This window comes from Podarcis bocagei (assembly GCF_964188305.1).
Source record: "Podarcis bocagei genome assembly, chromosome: 6".
In the NCBI taxonomy this organism is placed as follows: domain Eukaryota; kingdom Metazoa; phylum Chordata; class Lepidosauria; order Squamata; family Lacertidae; genus Podarcis; species Podarcis bocagei.
The window spans coordinates 84,178,241-84,196,959 of NC_138130.1; the positions used below are offsets into that span (position 1 = coordinate 84,178,241).

The window sequence follows — 18,719 nt, forward strand, 5'->3', positions numbered from 1 at the left end:
TCTGGAGCCCCGTTCGCATCCTGAACACAACGTAAGCCGCAACGGCACATCTGCGCGTGCATGGGGCGCGTTATGCCGCTTCCGCGCATGGCGTCATTTTGAGCATCTGCACATGCGCGAGCGGCGAAACCCGGAAGTAACGCGCTCCGTTACTTCCGGGTTGCTGCGGAGTGCAACTCAAACACGCTCAACTCGAAGCACATTCAACCCAAGGTATGACTGTAAAAAGCTTTTTCTTCAGGACCGTGCCACTGTACTACATACCAGTTTTTACTTTTAATTCCTCTGTATTCTAGACAGTGATTTTTGTTTTCTCCATTGTAACATCTGTTGTTGACAAACGTTTTCAGAACTTTGCAGTAGACACCTCTTTTATTCTACATAACTGTTTGTAAGTCTTGTGCATGCTTGCCTGGGAGCAAACTTTATTTGTCATGATTTTTGTCAGGGATTTAGGAGCAGAGGCAAGGCCAAGGGAGGAAACAGAGAGCGAAGGGGAGGAGGCAGAAGAAAAGATGAGTGATGACGACGACCCGAGATCTCCTAGTCTTTCCAGTGAATCAGAGGATTCACAGAAAGGAGCACCAGTGGCCAGGGCAAGGGGGGAGTCTAGGGGGGCACCCCAGGAAGATAGAGCCAGAGGGGACTCAGGGGAGAGCAGTTGGAAATCGGGACCAGCGTCACCGCCAGGGAGCAGGGAAGAAGAAGGGAGCCAGGGGGCAAGCGCTGGCAGCTCACCACAGGAGGGAGGGCATGAGTCAGGAGTGGCCACACCTCCATCGGGGAGCGAAGAAACGGTTAAGAGGAAAGTGGAAGGTTGGGCGCGCGCGCCAAGTTCAAATGCAGAGGAAGGCGGCGCAGTAAGCAGCCCGGAAAGGGAACCAGGTCCTAAAGCCCGGCGCAAGGAGGCAGGAGGGTCCGGGTCAGCGTCAGAAGAATCCCGGAAGGAAGAAACCCCGGGGGGCAGAGGGACCCAGAGGAGAACAGTCAGGCGGAAAAGGTGGAGCAGGGATAGGATATTAAGTTGGTGCACAAGGGGCGGAGACTCAGACGGAGCTTCGCCGATCTAGCTACTAGACGTAGAGTTGCGCGCAGCAGCGTGAGAATGGAAACTGCAATTCAATAAAGACTTTTACTTAATGATCGCTGGCTAGCGTGATCCTCTGTGAGCTAGGATCTTCAAGCAGCTCTGACAATTTTGTTGTGTTTTTAATATTTTGTTGGAAGCAGCCCAGTGGCTGGGGAAACCCAGTCAAATGGGTGGGGTATAAATAATAAATTATTATTAGTAGTAGTATTAAGATATACCTCCTAAGTAATATTCAATAGGATTGGGTTTCATACATTTATGGTTCAAGTTAAATACAAATGGAACCATATCAAAGTATTTCTATGACTTTAAAAAATAAAGCAGAGTCAAAATAGTTGGTTGTCATTAGTTCTTATCTGTGGATATTTGCAGATCATTTGTACAACTGTCCTTTTTTTAAAAGTGGCATCTTTGCCAAGTCCTACTGTTAGTATTCCCGGCATTAGGACAACACTTTAAAGGGTCTGTTTTAGTTGCCTTCCACATACTAATAGCTGTAACCTTGAACATGCAGAAATAACATACTGTCAAGGAATATAGGTCGCTCAGACCTTTGTAAGAACTTTGTATTTAAAAAGACTGCCTTGCTTTGTGAGGTCAGCAGCCAGGTACAATTTCTACAGTAATAGCTAACGCCCCATGTTTTAGAAATTTAAGAGAAACCACAAGAAAATGGGATTTCAGTTCAAACTGAGACATTCAAAAACACTCCGGTGAACTCTTGAGGTTAAACAGACTGCTTGTAATTTACTGATAATACACATTCTTTTAAGTCTTAAATTTCCTATGGTCAAGCTCACATAGGTGTTTTGTTCCAGTGGAGCACAAGCCTTTTTTTGATTTTGGAGACAAACTTTGTTGAACAAGTACATATATGCTTCCATGGTGTTTATACTAAATAAATAAACATGCAAATTACCTGCAGCTCTGAAATAAGTCATTTCCTGCATTATTTGTAGTGGAGGTTGCAGTGTTTAAAAGTTACTTAACCATCTGCTATACCAACCAGAACATTCCATTGTTTGAACAGGGCAATGTACTGTCTACATTTACTGAGTCACTCAAATGTGCCACTTCATATAACTGTTTTAAACCCAGTGTATCCATTAGTGTTAGTTTTTAATAGCACGCTAGTTAGATGTCATGTCTGTTTTATTCTTCAGTTTAGGGGATGGCTGTAACTTTCCAACACGCTTGGTGATTATGGATCCAGAGCAGCTTACTGTCTCAAGCCAAAATGATCCTGCTAAAAGGTGTGTGGTTTTTCTTTCACTTGTGTCTTGTTTCCTTTTATCTTACGTGTATCATTTTTACAAAGCAAGGAAAAATGCATATTGAAGACCACAGCTGTGGCCAAATGTGAACAGTCCTCTTTGTAGTCTAATCTTTTCCCTGCCTCTGCTTTTGACCCATTGCTCATCAGGTCTTAGCCTCCTTTTTTACTCCCCCACTCTAAACGTCCTTTGATACTGTTTGGCTTCAAAGTGAGTTAGGCTGGAAAGTTTATTTCTTTTTAATGGGAAGTTCTTTATGTTTGACAATATTTATAGTGCAAGCTTAGTTATGGACACCTTGTCCGTTTAAAATTGAGCTTTCTAAGCCTCAATTTTTCCTGCCTTCATCCTGACCTGCCATATGGAGCTTTCAGCCTTACCTCTCTTACAAGCTCACTGTTCTCACCAATTAATTCCCTGTGCATCCTTTCTGTTGTATGCCAGGCATTCGGAGTAGCCCTTGAGAGAGATTGTGCCAGTTTAGATCATATAACCACAAACTATTGTTTCTTGTTATAGGCTTGAACAATCCAACCCTCCCCTTTGCACTTGAGGGGAGGACATTTAAAGCCTCTTTTCCTGGTTAGCAGAGTTTCTTTCTTACTAGGAATGGGTGCCTTAAATCTCCCATCATGCATGAAGGGGAGAGGACAGCAGGCAAGCCTGAAGCTCATGCCAGTTATGTCTGAACTGAGCAATATTAATTGATATTGTGTTGGTCTCCAGAATAGCATTTAAGAATTTAACGTCCTTTGGTGCATGAACTCCAGCTTCTGATAGCAGTTCTTCTTTTCAGCTCGGGTCCCAGTCAGCCATTTCCTGTTAGGCCACTAAGCGAGTCCCAAAATCGATTGCTGGCCAGTGAAAACCAGTGGGTGGAAACCAATTCAGAAGATGAAAATGTTAAATCAGGTACTGAATGTTAACTGATTAATTATAATCACTTGTTATAGAACAGAATTTCAGCATTCTGATTAAACGAAAGAGAGAGAGAGAGAGACACTGGAGAGTAACTGAATTTAAAAATGGACAAGTTTGTCTTTTACAGATTAATACAAATAAAGAGGTCAGATACTAGCTTAATGCTGCTCCCCCCAAAAAATATTTCCATCATGTAAAATCTCTAAAATATGTACCTTTATCATTATGTTTTGTTTTATTTTTTAAAGGTGTAAAAAAGCATATTATAGTTTCATTGGAGAGCTGATCTTGGCTTCAGTGTCCATCCCTCTCAGTGGAGAGGAAAAGATGGTAAGATAACTTCCGCTCAGAAATAGTGATTTATTGTGACCTTGTAAGGCTGTGAAATAAGATTCTTTTCGTTTTGAAAGCCTTCTTTTTTTAAAAAAAGGAAAATGGAGCATGGGTGATGCATCAGAAATATAAAGCCTAGTCTTAAAAGTGAAGGCAGAAACACAGCAATTAAGGACTTGAAAATATTGCAATCTGTGGTTTGATACATATGTTTGAATGATTTTCCTCTGTCCAGAATGCATCATCTGCTGTCAGTCATGCTGAGCATGGCTTTAATCTGAACAGATCTAAGACCTGGCACCTGCTTTGAGTTATAGAATTCCAGCAATGAATACGTTGGAAAACGGTGGTGATAAGCATCAGAACAGTATTTCTTCAGTGTGGAGTAGCCACGATCAGTTCCCTTGTGTCTGCGATTAGGGGATGAGTTTTCTATAGGCTAATTTGAGATACCGCAAATCTATTTCCAAAGCAGATTTAAAGCAGCAGGCAGATTTCACAGAGCAGAAGCCAATTCCTGTTTGGATAGAAATGTGTTTACAGTGCAGTTGCCAGCATCCCAAGACCAAGCTGATAGAAGTTGTATGAGTGGAACGCAGGTGGCAGCACAGAGACCCCAGGTGGGATTCAGTCATTTTGGGGGAAGCCCTTCGTAAGCAGTAAGTCATGCAAGGAAGTGACATAGATCGAAATATGGAGTAGGTAGCCTTGTCTTTTTTCTATCTCTGTCTTTATGCAGCATTACACTAATGTAATTTGTTTTCCGTATAGGTTTCTACACTACATTTGTGCTTGGATATTACTTAATTTTGTATGGAAGACACTGATATATCAATGGAACAGTGCCAGCATGTTAGCAGGATATGAAAAAACAAAATCCTTGACGGTATCCAGTGGATGCTTATGAGCACTGTTGCATAGCAGAAAGTTTGATGCCTTAAGATTCTTGATGTGCATTTTTGCAACATGGACGTAAGCCACTACAAGGGCCAAATCCTGAAATACCCTGGAAGGATATGAGAGTATGCAAGACTCTTAGAAGTGCAGAAACTATGCATTTTGGCTGCACCGCAGTGGAGGAAACTAATTCTGCAAAGTTGGTGTGAGAAATGCCATGCCGGTGTCATACGGGAGTTTCTTCCATAGCAAGTCTATGGAAGAAAGATGGGGCAGGGGAGGAAAGTGTGAAACAATCATAGAGTATGGCCATTGAAACCGCACAGTACGATTATGTGTCTCAAAGCACTATCTGGTGGACTTGCAGCATGATGCATTTTTGCTTTCTCCACTACCATTATCAGATAACCAGTGGTATTGGTAGGTGTTGCTAAACAGCCAACCCAAGACTCTGGCCTTTTAGTCCTCTCTGATATTGAAGTTCTCTTCCTACAGGCTTGCTTTGTTGCAATACAACATCAGACAAGCAAGGTTTTTCCATTGCATTATTTTTCATTTTTTTCAGAAATAAGGGCCCACTGGCAACATGGTACATTAGTTAGGGAGAATAAAGTTTCCTTGACTTTCTGTTTCTTTAAAGTGCCAATAGTTTAATTTCTAGAATTTGTCTTATTAAGCCATATCAACAATATAATTCAGTAAAGTGAATTCCTCTCCTTCCTCCCCCCCCCAGATGTTTACCTGAATATTACTTTCAAAACTTTTTGACTGATAATCCCAGCATAAAGATCCCAATTGATCTATCCATCTTCTTTCAGCCCAGCTCCAGAGATCATCCATTTCTTTTTTAAGAGAAAAGAAACAAATATGTACTGTACTTTACGGGACTGGATTTCACAGGGATTTTTACTAGCAAAATTCCTCGAGTAAGATGTGGAAGAATGCACCCAAGGGAGAAAGAGGGTTTGTTTTCTAGTTATCCCTGCTTTGGCATCTCTCCCTCCCACAGTCTCACTGACCCTGAATACAAGGCCTAACCTTTTAAGACACAAATCTTTTTCTGAGCAAGTAATTCTACAAACTACTGTGGGGGCTTAATCTTTATTATCAGTTCACAAGAGGCAGCACAGTACTCGATGCTTGACTCAGAAGAATCCTCATCTCCAGCCGCCCAGCTCTTTAAGCAGAATTCTGGCTTTCAATACTCTTTAAGGAGGAGACCATTGTAGCCACGAAGTTCCGTCTTGGCTCACTGTATGGTGTTAGACTACCCCATTATTCTACCTTGATGTGTACCTTTTAATTCCCTATCATAAATTGTGTCCAAGCTGCTCATAGTTCGTTAGCTCCATAAAAATATTAAATTCTTCCCAAACCCCTTTTATATAAATTATCCCATGTATGATACAAGTGGAAAAACCGGGATCCACTTTGCAAATCTTAGGAAACATGGCGATAGTTGGGTGGGGGGAGTTATATTGAAAATAAATTTTGTAGTTTGTAAAATAGTTTAGGATCTTCTTAGATCTCTTAGCTTAGTTTACAAAATGAAGGAAAAGCTAAAATGGTTTGTGCTGTCTTTGTGACCAACCCAAAATCAAGAGCTGGATCCTACACCCTTCCTGTGCAAAATGCATAAATCAAGCTCAGGGCTTTCAGTGCAACTGCTAACCTCACTCTCCATACTCAAGGTAGTGGGATTTCACCCCAACTCCTGCTCTGAAATAGCAGTTGCCACCAGTGCTTCAGAGCACATGGGGGAAATAAGCTTTATGTGGCACAACAGCACCTTGCATATAGCTTCTCCAGGTCAGGTGGGGATGAACGGAGGCAGGTTTGTTTTTTTGTCTTCTTATGTCCCAGCCAGTCCACAGGATGGTCCCACAACTTCTTGCACTAGCTAGGCACTATAGCAGATGGACAGCCCCTTCAGTGTTGACGCAAGTGGGCAGAGGTGCCATGCTCTGCCTTGCTTGTCCCATTCATCATATAGTACCTGCGCTTTGACTCTTAACAGCTTCAGGAAAGGATAGAATGGAATCAAGTATATCTTGGGAGCCAGGCCATAAATTTATGGGTTGCGTTTACCAGTTAGGTCAACTATAGCAGCACATTTCTTATAGTATGTCATATATGTAGAGTACGTAAAATGGGTAACAGGGTTCTCTTTGTAGAGTGTACATAGGAATTAAGGCCCATCTGCACTTAATGTGAATGTTAGAAGTCCACACATTGCTGTTAATGCATTCCCTTTTTTCACTATTGGGGTAATAATTGTCAATATTTAATACTTTATTGATTTGCAGTCCTTAAACCACTTTGAAAATGTTCCAGAAGAACTCTTCTTCATGATATCCATTGTTTAATGTGTAAGCTATCTTGACCAGTATTGAGAAATTATACCAAAGAATATAGTTTGTAAACAGTTTCGTTTTAATTCCAATGCCTTATGAAAGCATTTTGCTAGTAAATGACCTCGCATCAGCAGGTCACATTTAAGAATCAATGTAATTTTTAATGCTAGTAAATACAGTTTGCATTCCCTAGCAGACACATTCCTGTTTCAAGAAGCTCCCCTTCCTAGTCACTGAGTTCTGATTCTAGCACAATCTGGCGTTGCTTGCTGGCCACTTTTATGAGTTCAATTTTATGTTACAGATTTGGCGTGAAGTTGTTGTTTTTTAAAACAGCAGCACTTTTTTCTTTTACCAACCACTCTTTTTTCTGGTAGAATAATGCCTTAACAATTGGTATCTACTACTAGAGTCAATCAAGTTCCAAACATCATCTTTATTTTTAATAAGATGCCAACCCTAAAACAGAATGTGATGTTAGCTCCTGGTTACTTAGCAATACATCTCTTGGCTCTGTGTTGGAAACTTATGCTTTAACTCAGTCTTAATATTCAATATGTATTCTCCAGATCTTAACTTGAATCTTGCAAATGGTAGAAAATGTCTGTCCACATTTACAGAACAATAAGTGAAGTTGAGTTGTAGAAGATCATCCAACAGGGATATGACTGACTCATAACTTGGGTCAAGTTAGGACAGCATCAGAACCTTTTTCTTAGTACCCAGAAATTGTAAACACCATCAAATGTACAAGTTACATTATGTTGCAATTCCCAAGTAGTCCCAGAATTCTGGGATTCTACCAGGAAAATTTTATATAAAGTGGTTTAAGGAATGCAGATTTTTCCTTCATTCCTAAATGCATTTACCAGGAAGTCCTATGGGTTTCTGCAGAGATGACATATAAATACATGGTTTAGAATTGCAGACCATAATGCAAAACAGAGAGCATCTCTCCACTGTGTCTTCATTTCTTCTGCCCTCGTGTGTAAATTACAAGGCCATAAGAGTGACATCCTTAGTTTATGTCTAGGGCTGCCACAACCTATGTGTTTACCAGTAGGTATGTCAAATACATTGCCCTGTATTTATGACAAAGGTGTATGCAAGGTTTTTACTTAAATAAAGGTATATCCACTGTAACTAAGTAAGCTTGCAAATACTCAAATTTAAATTGGTATGAGGTTATTTAGAGGATATATAATGTGAATAATGCATCTGTTTTTTATGTTGCAGATAGGAATATTCCTATGCACAAAGAAAGCATTGCCATTAATACTTTAAAGTGACTTTTTAAACAGACTTTTATAAATAAATTATATATAAAAGAATACAGATCATTTTGCCTGAAATTTTCATGTTTTTATCTGCACCTTGTAATATTTTCATGTGTATTTTTCACCAATAATTTTAAATCATGTTGAGTATTTTATATATCAAAGTGCAGACTTCCATTAATATCTTAAGCATAGCTCCTTTTAAGGGAAAAAGCATAATCTTTAAACCCTTCTTTGCCAAAGTGATGATACATTAAAATGGATTATGACACACTGAATGCAAAAGAAACTAAATAAATACGTTGAAAAAATGAGCTAACTTGTGAAATGCATTTCTAATTGGTGCAAGTGATGAAGATACAATTTCAATTCTCTTTTATGTGTGGGTATAAATGCGTGGGGACATCACTTGGGAAGAGGGGCTTTAAAAGTTAGTTGGGGCTATCTCTCATGTGTCAGGCCAATTAAATAAAGATAACAGTGGGCAGATGTTGCCAGAGTTCACCTCCATTTTGGGTCCCCACACTTGGCTCTATTTTGCCTGGTGTCAGGGAACTGCCATCAGAGCATCAGGTGGTGGAGGGACTTAGGCAGGATGAAAGAGACTCAACTGCTGAAGCAGGGACCAGCAGGGGGAGGAGTGGGTCTCTGAGGGAATGCGAGCAGGAGGGAGGGCTCAGGGAGACTTCCAGCGAGAACAGTGGGGAGGTATCGGAGTCTCCCATAGGGAGACCCATACCTCGCAGGAAACTGTCACGCCGTGAGTCCAGGAGACGCGTTTCCGTTAAGGAACTTCTTTGTTGGAAACGCTTCCGCAGACAGCCACTGTCGGACTCTACTAGTGACTAGAGCAGACATGTCTGAGGAGCTCCGTCACACACGGAGGTTTGTGGGGGCGCACAAACTCTGAGGGAGCACGTTTTCACGCACAAGCAGCTAATCAAACCCTCACAGCAGTCCGACAGTCATTGTACGCTGCCTGTGCAAGAGAAGGCATCATGAGCGAACCAACCGGAACCGGAGGAGCAGGGGCTGGAGCTGGTCCAAGCTTGGAAGATAGATACCGAGCGTTGGAGGTTCAACTGGCCCTGCAGACGGCGAGGCTGGAGGAGAGAAGGGCTCAGGATGCAGACAAGAAGGGGAGAGCCACTCAATTCCCCAGAAAGGTACCAGGATTGGTGCAGAAATTTGGGGGGGACCCCAAGGACTACCATGCTTTTAGGACAGAGATGCAATATGCCCTTAATGTGCAGTTCGATGAGTTCCCTGATGAGGAATCGCGAGTTGCTTTTGTAATTGGGCATCTTGAGAAAGGGGCTAGAGACTGGGTTCGACCCCTAATGGCAACGCACAATGACATACTAAAGGACACAATGAAGTTCTTTCGTGCAATGGATATCATGTTTTCCAGCGATATTGAGGAAGGGGTGGTGCGCAGACAGCTAATGGCTTGTAAGCAGGGGAGTCGATCTGTCCGTGAATATTGGACTGAGTTTACCATGCTGATTCACAGACTGAGTTGGGATTTATCGGCGGCACCCGTTCAAATGCTATTTGAAGAAGGTCTTTCTTCGGGGGTGAAAGACGAGCTGGCACGGAGCCCCAGGGCGGAGTCTATGGATCAGCTGACCAAATCTGCGCTGACCATAGGAGCGCGGCAGGAGGCAAGAGCCTTGGAGAGGCGGGAAGGGAGAGGGGAACGTTGGAAGGAGTTCCGCATTCCAGACATTCCTGAGCCAGCTTTCCCGCCGGCAGAGCCGATGGAAATCGGAACAGCGCGCGCGCGCGCATTTTCAAAAACCAGCGAGGGAGCTAAGAAGGAGGGAAAGGGCCCCCGGAAATGCTATCTCTGCCAACAGCCAGGCCACTTTGCCAGAGTCTGCCCCCAGAGGAAGGAATGGCAAGGGATGGTGGGAGCTGTTGAGGGGGGAGAAGAAGGGGGAGCGGAGCAGGTAAAAGCCAACGCCTGGTTGCCACAATTGGGGCACTGCAGCCAGGCCAAAGAGCAGTGAAAGTGCCCGTGCCAGAAGCTCCTCGACCTGCTCTAGTGATTGAAGTGTCGCTAGAGCTGCAGAATGGGCACCCCCTAAAAATAAAGGCGCTATTGGACTCAGGCAGCTCCTGCAATTTTATGAGCAAGGAGTTTGCTGCTGAACACCAGATACAGACCATCCCTTTAAGCAACCCCCTGCAGGTGACCACGATTGATGGCAGGGAGTTGTTGGGAGGAGGAGTCCGCTTGCAGACTGTCCCAATGATAATGAGGGTGGCAAGGCACACAGAACTGATAGCGTTTAATGTGGCCACCCTGGGAGGCGCTCCCATTATTTTGGGAATGAGCTGGCTAGCTCTACATGATCCGCTGGTTGGCTGGCATCAAAGAGTGGTGTCCTTTGGTTCAGCACATTGCCTAGAACACTGCAAAGGGGAGAAGGGTTCAGTAGGGGCCCAAGCCACCCTAGCAGGGACTGAAGTAATGGGGAAGGTGAAGGTACCACCACAGTATGCAGATCTCAGCGACGTGTTCAGCGAGAAGGAAGCTGACCAACTACCACCTCATAGACCCTTTGATTGTCAGATCAATTTACTCCCTGGAGCACAGCTTCCCGTGGGCAAGTTGTATGCCATGTCAGACAGGGAAATGCAGGAGTTGCGAGGGTTCATTGACAAGAACCTGAAGAGAGGCTTCATCAGAGAGTCCAAAGCAGCAGGGGGGAGCCCGGTGTTCTTTGTGGACAAAAAAAATGCGGACAAGCCGAGACTTGTATGTGATTTTAGGCGGCTGAATGCAGTGACTGAACCGGTGGCGTTCCCTATGCCCAGAATTGATGATATTTTGACCATGGTGAGGAAGGGAAAGATTTTCACAAAGCTGGATCTAAGGGGGGCGTACAACCTGATACGCATAAGGAAAGGGGATGAATGGAAAACCACCATGTTTACCCCTTTGGGGGCGTTTGAATACCTCGTTATGCCATTTGGATTACAAGCAGGCTCCGCGTGTTTTCAATCTTTTATGAACCACGTGCTGGGCCCTTTGCTCTACAAGAATTGCGTTGCCTTTCTAGATGATGTGTTGGTGTATTCTGAGAATGAGGAGCAACATGTGAGAGACGTCAGAGAAGTGTTGAGCAGACTGCAAGCCAACAGGCTGTGGGTCAAACTGGAGAAGTGTCGGTTCCATACCAAGGAGGTGGAATTCCTGGGGTACCGCCTGTCAGACAAGGGATTGGCCATGGATCCCGGCAAGGTACAGGCAGTGCTGGAATGGAAAACACCCAAAACCAAGAAGGATGTGCAGAGGTTCCTAGGGTTTGGAAACTTTTATCGTAAGTTCATCCGCAACTTCGCCCATCTGACGGCGCCCATCACTGACTGTCTCAGCAGTAAGAAGAAGTTTGTATGGACGGCGGAGGCGGAGCGAGCGTTTGAGGAACTGAAAAGGGCCTTCGCCTCTGAAGAACAACTTCTGCATGTGGATTTACGAAAGAAGCTAAGGGTTGAAACAGACGCATCTGACAGAGCCATAGGGGCGGTGCTTCTTCTGCAGCCGGGGAAGGAGGAGTCGGAGTGGCGTCCGTGTGCCTTCTTCTCGCGGAAGCTGAACAAATCCGAGAGGAACTACACGGTGTACGACCGAGAACTGCTTGCTATTCATGAGGCGTTCCGGAGATGGAGGCATCTGCTAGTTGGTGCACAACATAAAGTGCAAGTGTGCACGGACCATAAAAATCTAGAGTACTGGAGAACGGCACGAGTGCTCAACCAAAGGCAGTTGAGATGGGCCCAAGAGTTCTCCAAATTTAACTTTGAGATTTGTTATGTGCCAGGCCCAGAGAATGTTAGGGCGGACGCTCTCTCACGCAAACCTGAATATTTGGAGGGGGAGGGAGCACCCGAAGAAACCCATATCATTCCAGAGGACCGCTGGGTGTGTGGGGCGACTTTGGTGGGGCAAAGGGAATTGGTAGAGGGTACGGTGCAGGATGCATACGCCCAGGGGAAACTCAGGGATCTCAGAGGGGAGGAAGACAAACCCGGTGGTTTTGAGGAGAGAAATGGGGCATTGTATTATAAGGGAGCGTTATATATACCTGAAGGGGAATTGAGGGAGAAAGTACTCAAGCAGCTGCACGATAGCCCCACAGCAGGGCACTTTGGGCAACACAAAACCATGTGGCTGGTTACCAGGGAATTTTGGTGGCCCAAGGTCAGGGAAGATGTGCGGGAGTATGTGAGAGGGTGTGAACAATGCCAAAGAGCCAAGGGGGAGAGGCAGGCGCCGGCTGGTTTATTAGAACCACTGCCCACACCTGAGAGACCGTGGGAAGCAGTGGCAATAGATTTCATGACTGATCTGCCAAGGTCTAGAGGGAAAACAGCCATCATGGTTGTAGTAGACCTGTTAACTAAAATGGCCCACTTCATAGCCTGCTCACATGCGGTTACAGCAGAAGAAACCGCCAAATTGTTTGTAGAGAATGTGTTTAGGTTGCATGGCGCCCCCTTGAGGGTGGTTTCAGACCGAGGGAAACAATTTACTTCCAGGTTCTGGAGGAAGCTCATGAGCTTACTGCAGGTAGAGGTTAATTTCTCGACGGCCCGTCATCCTGAAACCAACGGGCAGGCGGAAAGAGCAAATGGGGTTCTCCAACAATATTTGAGGTGTTATGTTAATGACAGAGAGAATGATTGGGTGGAGAAGCTGGCGTTGGCAGAATTTGCCTACAACAATGCAGAGAACGTGTCCACGGGGATGAGCCCCTTTTTGGCTAATCACGGGTGCCATCCCAGAGCCTTCCCAGGGGGGGAGGGGGAGAACTGGAGCGTTCCAGCTGCAGAACAGTTCGTGGAAGAAATGGAAGCGATCCATCGCCAGCTCCAACTCAACTTAAACAGGGCTAAGGAGGAATATAAGAGGCAAGCAGACAAAAACAGAAGGGAAGGTGAAAGCATCAGGGTGGGGGACCAGGTGTGGCTGTCAACCCAAGGGTTGCCATTCAAAGGAGGTTGTAAGAAATTAAGACCCAAAAGGCTGGGTCCGTTTGAAGTCATACAGCAGGTCAATCCAGTGGCTTTCAGGCTCCGGTTACCGAACCACATGAAGCTGCACCCAGTTTTTCACAGGTCGTTGCTGTCACCGTATAGAGGAGACAGTGAGGGGAGGGTCACTAGGGGACCAGCAATGGAGGAGAAGGAACACAGCTACCATGTAGCGGAGATCCTCGATTCCAGGTGGAAGGGAGATCAAGTAGAGTATTTGGTAATGTGGGAAGGGGAACCGGAGTCGGAAAACACCTGGGTTAGGGCAGAGGATGTCAATGACGAGGTTTTAATAGAGACTTTTCATCAGAGGTTCCCACGTAAACCTCAGCCTGTAGCGAGGTTCCGAAGGGAATACTTTGCCACCACCGACGAGGAAGAGGAGTTGGAGGGGTTCCCAGATTCTGAAGAGCAGGAGGATTCAGCTGGCCAGGACGACGATCGATGGAGAGAATTGTTCGAGACGTCAGAAGATGAGGAAGATTCGTTTCGGGGTTTTAGCCCTTCACCTCCCAGGGGGGAGGAATTGGGAGGGGGTGAGGGGGGCCCTGGAGGGGAGGTGGATGTCAGGGAACTGCCATCAGAGCATCAGGTGGTGGAGGGACTTAGGCAGGATGAAAGAGACTCAACTGCTGAAGCAGGGACCAGCAGGGGGAGGAGTGGGTCTCTGAGGGAATGCGAGCAGGAGGGAGGGCTCAGGGAGACTTCCAGCGAGAACAGTGGGGAGGTATCGGAGTCTCCCATAGGGAGACCCATACCTCGCAGGAAACTGTCACGCCGTGAGTCCAGGAGACGCGTTTCCGTTAAGGAACTTCTTTGTTGGAAACGCTTCCGCAGACAGCCACTGTCGGACTCTACTAGTGACTAGAGCAGACATGTCTGAGGAGCTCCGTCACACACGGAGGTTTGTGGGGGCGCACAAACTCTGAGGGAGCACGTTTTCACGCACAAGCAGCTAATCAAACCCTCACACCTGGAAATGTTAGCTAGTAAGGGCTAACAAATTAGGACAGGATACATTTCACAGGTCCCATTGACACTATACTTGAGATGGAAGTGTCCCAGCCCAAAGCATGGATCACTGTTGCCTACCTCTGTCCCTGACAGGTTGCTGCTAGAAAGCATGCTACCACTGAGGACACACAACATGACAAAGCTAAAATAAACAAACACTCTCAAGATACACTTCCGGGGAAGGAGCTGTCGCAGGTTAGTCACCTCTCTCGGGAGCTCCCCAAAGATGTAATTAAGTGGTAACTAACGGTGGAGGATTATGTGTCATTTTTGTCTCTGCTGAACAGAGACAACATTTGGATTAATTCCTGGATGTTCTTGATGGATTGCTTGCTGATGTGGGATCGAGAAATCCTATTGGACGGGTGAGTGACCAGGAGTGGGGAAAACGACAACATTGCCCAGGCACTGCTAAAGATCTCTGGAGGTCAATCTTCTAGGAAAAGACATAACCATACCTCCTTTCTTTAGTTACCGTATTTTTTGCACCATAACACTCACTTTTTTCCTCCTAGAAAGTAAGGGGAAATGTCTGTGCGTGTTATGGAGGGAATGCCTACGGGTGGCATACTACGGATTTCCCTCCTGTAAAAACTATGTGCGTGTTATGGTCGGGTGCGTGTTATAGAGCGAAAAATACGGTATATCTGAAACTACTATAAATCAGTAAAGAAATTAAAGAAACTACTTTGTCAGTAAAAATGTCAATTTGAAATACGACCCTAAAGCTGCCATTAGAAGAGAAGTCATTGAAAGACTGAAGGCAAAATTGTTTTTTTTCAGGAAGTATCTAGTTTGTTTCAAGGAAAGTATACAGCTGTTTATAACATGCACCTGCTTATAACAGAGAAGAGAATCTCTAAGAAGTGTCTATGTTCTTGTGCTGTTATATCTTTGATCCTCCGTTTCACAAGTGATTGCATTGACAGTAATGAAAATTAATGGTTGCTGCTGCGCTCGCAGTAGGAAGAATGGAATGCTAAAGATGTGGTTAGGACTGTACTACTAGCAGCACCCAAGATTGCAAGTATGTTAAGAAATAATCTATTAACTGTGGCAGGTTTTCAAAAATTATTTGATCAACAGAGAAAGCAATTAAAAATGGGAGATGCAGAAAATGATAATGGGCAAATCACTGAGTAAAGTGGAGGTGGGTGTGGAATTACAGCTCCTGGGGAAAAATACTGGAGATGGTTTGCTACATCAGGAGGAAGGTTTTACACAGATTGCTGAAAAGTCACAGCTCCTGGGAAAAATTATCAAGGATCATTTGTCGGCCCTAGAGGATGGTTTATTGCTGATGCTGGAAGGAGTGCAACAAATGTAATGCTGGAAGGCGATGGAATTCATGGAAGGAGGACTCTGTGTATAACTTGGAATCATCTCAGAAGATAAAGTGATCATGCTTCCTGCAATACTTTTGGGGAAAAAAGAATGGAAATACAGGAAATTGAAAGAAAAAAATGGCAAGGACTGAAGACCATGGCAACAGGAAATGGAATTGGAAGATACAGGAACTTTTGGGGGAGTGCGAATTAATGTCTACTTGTGATTAATTGTGGACATTGTCATATAAATACAGTAAAGAAATTCATGAGGAATAAAGAATAAAGGACTGAACTGTCTTTTAAAATCTGGTGGTAAAGTTGTGAGGGTGGACCGGAGGAAGATTAAGGCCGACTCTTACTTTTAATAATAATTGGAGAACCTCTTTTGGACTTCTAGGATGGGAAGGGAAAGGAATGAAACTGAGATGCCTGGATTTAACACTGGGAAAATAACACCTAGAAGGAACGAATAACTGGACATTACTTTGGATTGAACATCAGATTATTACGAGAAACTTTTGCAGGCACAACTTGAGGAGAGAGGGTGATCCTTTCTAGACAGAATAGCATTACCAAAGTTTGGAAGAAAAAGAACACCTGTAACTTGGAATGAGCACTGAGACTGAGAGCTGAAGAGTAATACATTTATTTACAGGCCTTGTTGCATAACTGGTGGTTGCCACTGTCAGCAATTGCAAGCAGTCCAGTTTTTCAAGCTTCTGTCCATTTCTTGGTCACATTAAGGTGACCCAGATGTTCTGTAGCATACTTATGCTCTGGAAACTTAGCTTTTTCTGCAGCTATTGCTCTTTCCCGCCATAAACGTCTGCGTTCTGCATTGTGGCGATACTCCTGGTCTTTTGTCATGTATGGCCGGCTCAGCCAATATTCATTTTCAGCTTCCCTTTCCAGCCTCTTAATGATACCCTGTTTCATTATCTCTGTAACGAACCTCGGCCGTCTGTGTTTACCAATCCACTGACTCCCAGGAATGCGGTTTCGAAGCCGTGCTATGGTCAGAAACATACCTTTAACAGCAAAGGAGGTTTAACATTAATTACTTGAATATTCTTCAATCAAATACAAGAGGTAATATTATTTATAGTTAGCAGCTAGAACCCATGGCTATGATGAATTAGAGAAGCTCACTTCTAGCTTGAGACATCAATGTGTACACCTATCTCATATAGGATTTTTGGCAATCATCCGTGTGTCAGAGGCTGCAGGGGTCTTTCTCCTGATTTTTGATAATGTGTAAGTAGAGGACAGAATGGTGCAGCTTTTGATTCCCACAAAGGCACCCTTCCCTTCCCTTCCCTTGATTCCCTTCAGTTAACGGAAAATCCAAGTGAGGCTACACTGAGCAGGGATTACATTCTTGGGGTAGCACCTCATATGCAAAAACTCCTATACTTGAAGCACCCTCATATGAGCAATCTTGACTGTGAAGAAAGACAGCTTAGTTTTAAGCTCTCTGCCTTGCTTCCTGGGCTCCAGGAGGCTCTTGCAGACAGTCCAAGTTCCTGGAAATTTTGTGAGAAAAAAGAATCATGAAATCTCCAGGAGATCTCAGATTCATGTGAAGAGACACAGGAGTACAGTGGTACCTTGAGTTACATATGCTTCAGGTTACAGACTCCGCTAACCCAGAAATAGTACCTCGGGAACAGAGATCGTGCTCCGGCGGCACGGCAGCAGCAGGAGGCCCCATTAGCTAAAGCGGTGCTTCAGGTTAAGAACAGTTTCAGGTTAAGAACGGACCTCCGGAACGAATTAAGTACTTAACCCGAGGTACCACTGTATAATATAACCCCCCCGCAAAGTATCCACAGATGAAAATAGTCACTCAGTTGAAACCCGTCTCTTCCTGTACCAAAGATCACCACACTTTCTATTACTGATTGCTCTTGTCAATTAAACTATTCTTAACTCCATTTTCAGGGCACAAAGCGGCTTACGTTACTCTAAATGCATGAAATAAAATAACAAAAACGCAGCAGCATCTAAATAGTTTTTTTCAAGTACCGTACAGCACAACTCAGCAAATCAGACACACAAAAAACCCCAGAAGAAATATTTATTTTAAAGACCACCAGCAGTGAGGGATTGTACCCTGGGGATGTAGTTCTAAAGTGTAGGACCACCACCGATAAAGCCCTGTCCCTATATCTCACAGGAAGCCTAGGGAAGCCCTCTACCACCTGCAAGTTGTAGAAAGTAAACTCTGAAATGCACAGCGCTGCAAACCTCTCACACTGCTGAAATTCCTAGTCCTGGAAATTTAGAGGTGGTTTATTCAAACAACACTTTTGAGAAGCAAGGCAACCCCCACACTCCCATTTCTTGCTGTAAGGCAAGTGTGGAGGTTGCCCTACATCTCAAAAGCGTTGTTTGAAACTCCCCACACTCTACATGCTGGAAGAAGCATGTGAGCTGCTTTGGCTCCCCACCTCCACCCACTCATGGGGAATGAAATCCTGCTTTCTGTGTTGACCCTGTTCCCTTGCCCATCGCCTGATGCCACCAATGATATCAGGTGATCAGCAAGGTGTGCATGATGGGGGGAGGGAAATGGCCCCATGGACAAACCTGGACGTCCTTGAGGGCCAGAGGATCCCCACCCCCTACGGCGACACTTCCCTGGAGGCTCACCTGGAGCGTGTGAAAGGACTGTGACCCGAGTTCAGTTCCAGCAGCGGAAAACAACGCCTCTGCTGCTTAAGGTGCGTCCTCTGCTTTAATGCTACGCGTTTGCTTTTTTGCGCCTGGGCTTCGGCTGGTAAATCTTGGGAGCTCTAGTAACAAGAAGAAAAACCAGCAGATCGGACACGTCTGAAGTGCTTCCATCCCGGGATGAGATGGCAACTAGCCCCTGCCTCCTTCCACTGCAATTCTATCAATGCCTACCAGCCACCTTGGGCAGCTTCTCGGTGTCCCGCCCGCTTCCTCTTGCCGCCGGTTTAGAGGGAAACCCTTTCCCCCCGCCTCCTCCCACCTGCTTCACCGCCCCTCCGCTCTGCCCGCCCGTCCCCGCAACCCCTTTCCCGCTGCTCCCCTTCAACTCACCGGTCACAGGTCCGCCCGTCACACCTCGGCAGGGAAAACAAAATGGCGCCGCCCGAAAGGTTCGTCCGTGCTTCAGCCTCAAAACTCTCGCGAGAGTAAGGAGACCTCCCTCCCTCCCTCCC

At 45.1% G+C, this 18,719-nt stretch overlaps 2 protein-coding genes across 5 annotated transcripts in view; one reads left to right on the top strand and one right to left on the bottom strand.

Moving 5' to 3' along the window:
* ZDHHC20 (zDHHC palmitoyltransferase 20) overlaps positions 1-8,460 on the top strand; it is a 45,209-nt gene extending 36,749 nt beyond the window's left edge. For both annotated transcript variants that reach the window (XM_081197995.1, XM_081197996.1), the window contains 4 exons: positions 2,254-2,343; positions 3,161-3,276; positions 3,534-3,615; positions 4,390-8,460. In XM_081197995.1, the coding sequence (XP_081054121.1) occupies positions 2,254-2,343; positions 3,161-3,276; positions 3,534-3,571 (244 nt within the window). In that variant the 3' untranslated portion in view covers positions 3,572-3,615; positions 4,390-8,460. The remainder of the gene's footprint in view (positions 1-2,253; positions 2,344-3,160; positions 3,277-3,533; positions 3,616-4,389) is intronic.
* A 7,701-nt stretch (positions 8,461-16,161) lies between these two features.
* On the bottom strand, positions 16,162-18,719 carry MRPL57 (mitochondrial ribosomal protein L57). 3 transcript variants are annotated; one of them, XM_081198068.1, is made up of 3 exons: positions 18,598-18,719; positions 18,121-18,326; positions 16,162-16,559 (listed from the first exon to the last, which is right to left on the bottom strand). In XM_081198068.1, exon 3 carries the CDS (start codon positions 16,555-16,557, stop codon positions 16,243-16,245), a length of 315 nt encoding a protein of 104 aa, XP_081054194.1. In that variant the 5' UTR covers positions 16,558-16,559; positions 18,121-18,326; positions 18,598-18,719; the 3' UTR covers positions 16,162-16,242. The 3 variants fall into 3 exon arrangements, with proteins under 3 accessions (XP_081054194.1, XP_081054193.1, XP_081054195.1); XM_081198067.1 differs by having other exon boundaries at positions 18,184-18,326; positions 18,598-18,711; XM_081198069.1 differs by lacking the exon at positions 18,121-18,326 and having other exon boundaries at positions 18,598-18,694.